This window comes from Chinchilla lanigera, unplaced genomic scaffold (assembly GCF_000276665.1).
Source record: "Chinchilla lanigera isolate Chin_1 unplaced genomic scaffold, ChiLan1.0 scaffold00144, whole genome shotgun sequence".
Lineage (NCBI taxonomy): Eukaryota > Metazoa > Chordata > Mammalia > Rodentia > Chinchillidae > Chinchilla > Chinchilla lanigera.
This window is the reverse complement of record NW_004955545.1, coordinates 679,521-682,575: the sequence shown is the minus strand read 5'-3', so window position 1 is coordinate 682,575 and position 3,055 is coordinate 679,521. Positions and strand designations below refer to the sequence as shown.

General features: G+C 40.8%; 1 protein-coding gene across 1 annotated transcript in view; it reads left to right on the top strand.

Annotated features, from left to right (window-relative positions):
* Nup210l (nucleoporin 210kDa-like) overlaps window positions 1-3,055 on the top strand; it is a gene marked incomplete in the record, with an annotated part of 112,499 nt that overhangs the window by 31,650 nt on the left and 77,794 nt on the right. Inside the window, 1 exon segment of the mRNA XM_013508241.1 lies at window positions 2,128-2,196. Within this exon segment, the coding sequence (XP_013363695.1) occupies window positions 2,128-2,196 (69 nt within the window).

Sequence of the window (3,055 nt, the reverse complement as noted above, 5' to 3'; positions counted from 1 at the left end):
AAAAGAAAAGAAGAGAAAAAAGAAAACAAGAAAAGAAGAAAGGAAAGGAAAAAGAAAATCAGGAAGAGGAGTTTCATGGTAACCAAGTGAGGAATTTACAGAAATGAGCAGGTAAAATCTGATAGGAATGTGAAGTAAGGCCAAGACTGAAATGCTGTAGTAAGTAGAATGTGATGCAATGGGCCTTTTTTATTTTTTTGTTTTGTTTTGTTTTTTTGAGACAGGGTCTCACTATGTAGTTCAGGCTGGGTTTGCACTCACTGAGTAGTCCAGGCTGGCCTCAAACTCCTGGCACTCCTCCTGCCTCAGCCTCCTGAGTGCTAGGATTAGAGGTATACACCACCACACCCACCTCTGGGCCATTTTGTTAGTAAAAATAGTGTAGCTTTAGGCCAGGCATGGTGGCACAAGCCTGAAATCCTAGTACTCTGGAATGCTGAGATAGAAGGATCATAAGTTTAGCCTAGGCTGGGCAATTTACTGCTTTAATGAGACCTTGTCTCAAAATGAAAAAGAAAAAGGCAAGATATGTAGCTCAGGATGAAGACTCTGTGTTGAGTCCCCACTACTAGAAAAAAAAAGTTTAGGAATGTAGCTTAGCATTCCCTGGGTTCAATCCCCACTACCACAGGCAAAACAACAAAAACCCAGCATGGTTTTGAAGAAGAAAAACAAGGTACAAGTTTGAAAAGACCTAAACAGAATTTCTTTTTTTTAGGTGGGTCTCCTGTGTAGTCCAGGCTACCCTTGAGCTCACAGTGATCCTCCCACCTCCTGAGTGCTGGAATTACAGGTGTGTGCCACCACCCCCAGCTTTCAGTTACATATTTCTCATATTTTTATATGAGAAAAATAGAGCAAAAATAATTTTTCTTAGCTTTTAGATATATTATGAGAGGGAGGCATATTCTTTTTTTTTTTTTTTTTTTTTGGTTTTTCTCCGGTACCAGGAACCGAACTCATGACCTTGCGCTTGCCAGGCAGGCGCTTTGCCGCTGAGCTAAATCCCCAGCCCGGGAGGCATATTCTTAACTAGATTATATATAAACTGATATTTAAATAGATTCATACTTCTGCTAGAACTTAACTGAAGGGGATAGTGAGTAGTATGAAATGTAAGTGACCTCAAAGTATTTTTGATGCCAAACAGAAAACATCTTGATCCAAGAGTGGTGATGCATGGTGGTAATCTCAGCACTCACTTGGGAGGCTGAGGCAGGAGGACTAGTGTGAATGTGAGGCCAGTCTAAACTATACAGTGAGACCCTGTCTCAAAAAACAAAAACAAGTTTTGGAATTAAATATTTGCTATAGATAATAGGAAATCAACTTGCAATTTCAGAACCATCAGTGGAGCTCCAGGCACGTTGCTGGGTGGCAGGCCACACCCCTCCGCCTCCATCGCCAGGCCAGAAGGCACCCTGCTCCCCAGTGCCCCTGCTTTGCCCTGTGATCCATGCTGGGCTCCTGTGTAAGAATTTATTTAGAGATAGAGCTTTGCAGCTAAATGATTTTTTTTTTTTTTAATTTTTGAGACAGGGTCTCGCTATGCAGTTCAGGGTGACCTTGAGCTCACTTTGTAGCCCAGGCTGGTCTTGAACTCACAACTATCCTCCTGCCTCAGCCTCCTGAGTGCTGGGATTACAGGCGTGCGCCACTATGCCTGGTTTAAATGATTTTTTAGAACACAGACTATAATCATCTTTCTCCTATTCCATCTTCCTCAAAACTGAAATTTAAGAATACCTGACTCCTGCAATGACTAAGTGTCCCTCAGACTTTTCTTAGAGGTGTACGTACTTAAATGTTCCCTTTCCAGCACCGGGCGTGGAGGCGCACGCCTGTAATCCCAGCACTCAGGAGGCTGAAGCAGGAGGATCACTGTAAATTCAAGCCCAGCCTGGGCTACAGAGTGAGTTCAAGGTCAGCCTGAACTGCATAGTGAGACCCTGTCTCAAAAAGATATTAAAAATAAAAATAAAAGATCAATTTTCACTTTCCAAAGGAAATTCAAGACAGAATTTTTGTTGGCTCCTGTCTGCACGTTTGTTACTCTTTTCTTCGGCAGCTCACCTTTCCATTTTCACCCAGCTCTGGCTCACGTGATTTCCTTAAGAAAAATGAAAGACGTCCACATGCGGTCTGTGTCTGTGCTCCCGAGTCTCACCGTACACGTTGTGGACCCTGGATTTTTAGGTATGTCTAGATAGCCGTTTACAGAAAGTTGAAGAATTTAACTGATCTCACTAACATGAATGCATTAGAAGCTAGAGACCTCTCAAAGTGTCAACTTTCGTTTTAGGATTTAACCAAGTTTGAGTGCAACCTGACTTTGACATGTGCACTAACTGTTCTGGTTAGCTGTCTGCAACAGGGAAACGTCCTGAAACAGACTGTAAAACAGTATGAAAATACAAGTAATACAATCTTTGTGTTTGGAAATGAAAATTTACACAAGGAAAAGAGAATCTTAATATCCTCAGACCAGGGGCTGAGGATATAGCTCAGTGGCACAGTGCCTGCCTGGCAAGTGCAAGGTCGTGAGTTCAATTCCTGGTACAAAAAAAAAAAAAAAAAAAAAAAAAAAAAAAAATCCTCAGACCACTGAAACAGTCTGACTGAAAGACACTGAAACTTTTTGCCTGACACACTAGCAATGTGCCTAAATTGTGGTTAGTTCTTATGTACATATATAAGTGACAGTGTTTCTTTATGACTGACCTGATCTAAATTAATCCAAGATTTTTTGGAACTTTAAAATACACAGTTTGATGCTGGGTGTGGTGGTGTACTCCCATAATCCCAGCACTTGGGAGGCTGAGCCAGGAAGATCTCTGAGTTTGAGGCCCGCCTAGGCTACACAGTGAGATCTTGTCTCAAAAAAAAAAAAATTTTTTTTTAAACAGTTTGAGAGAAAAAACAAAAGATCTGCTTTGGAAATCACCTCTGCATTAGCAAATTTTGTTCTTCAAGTAGATTTCTTTTTTAAGTTTCTACTTTTTACTTCATTATAGACCAATGTTTGCATCTTCTTTTTTTTTTTTTTTTTTTTTTT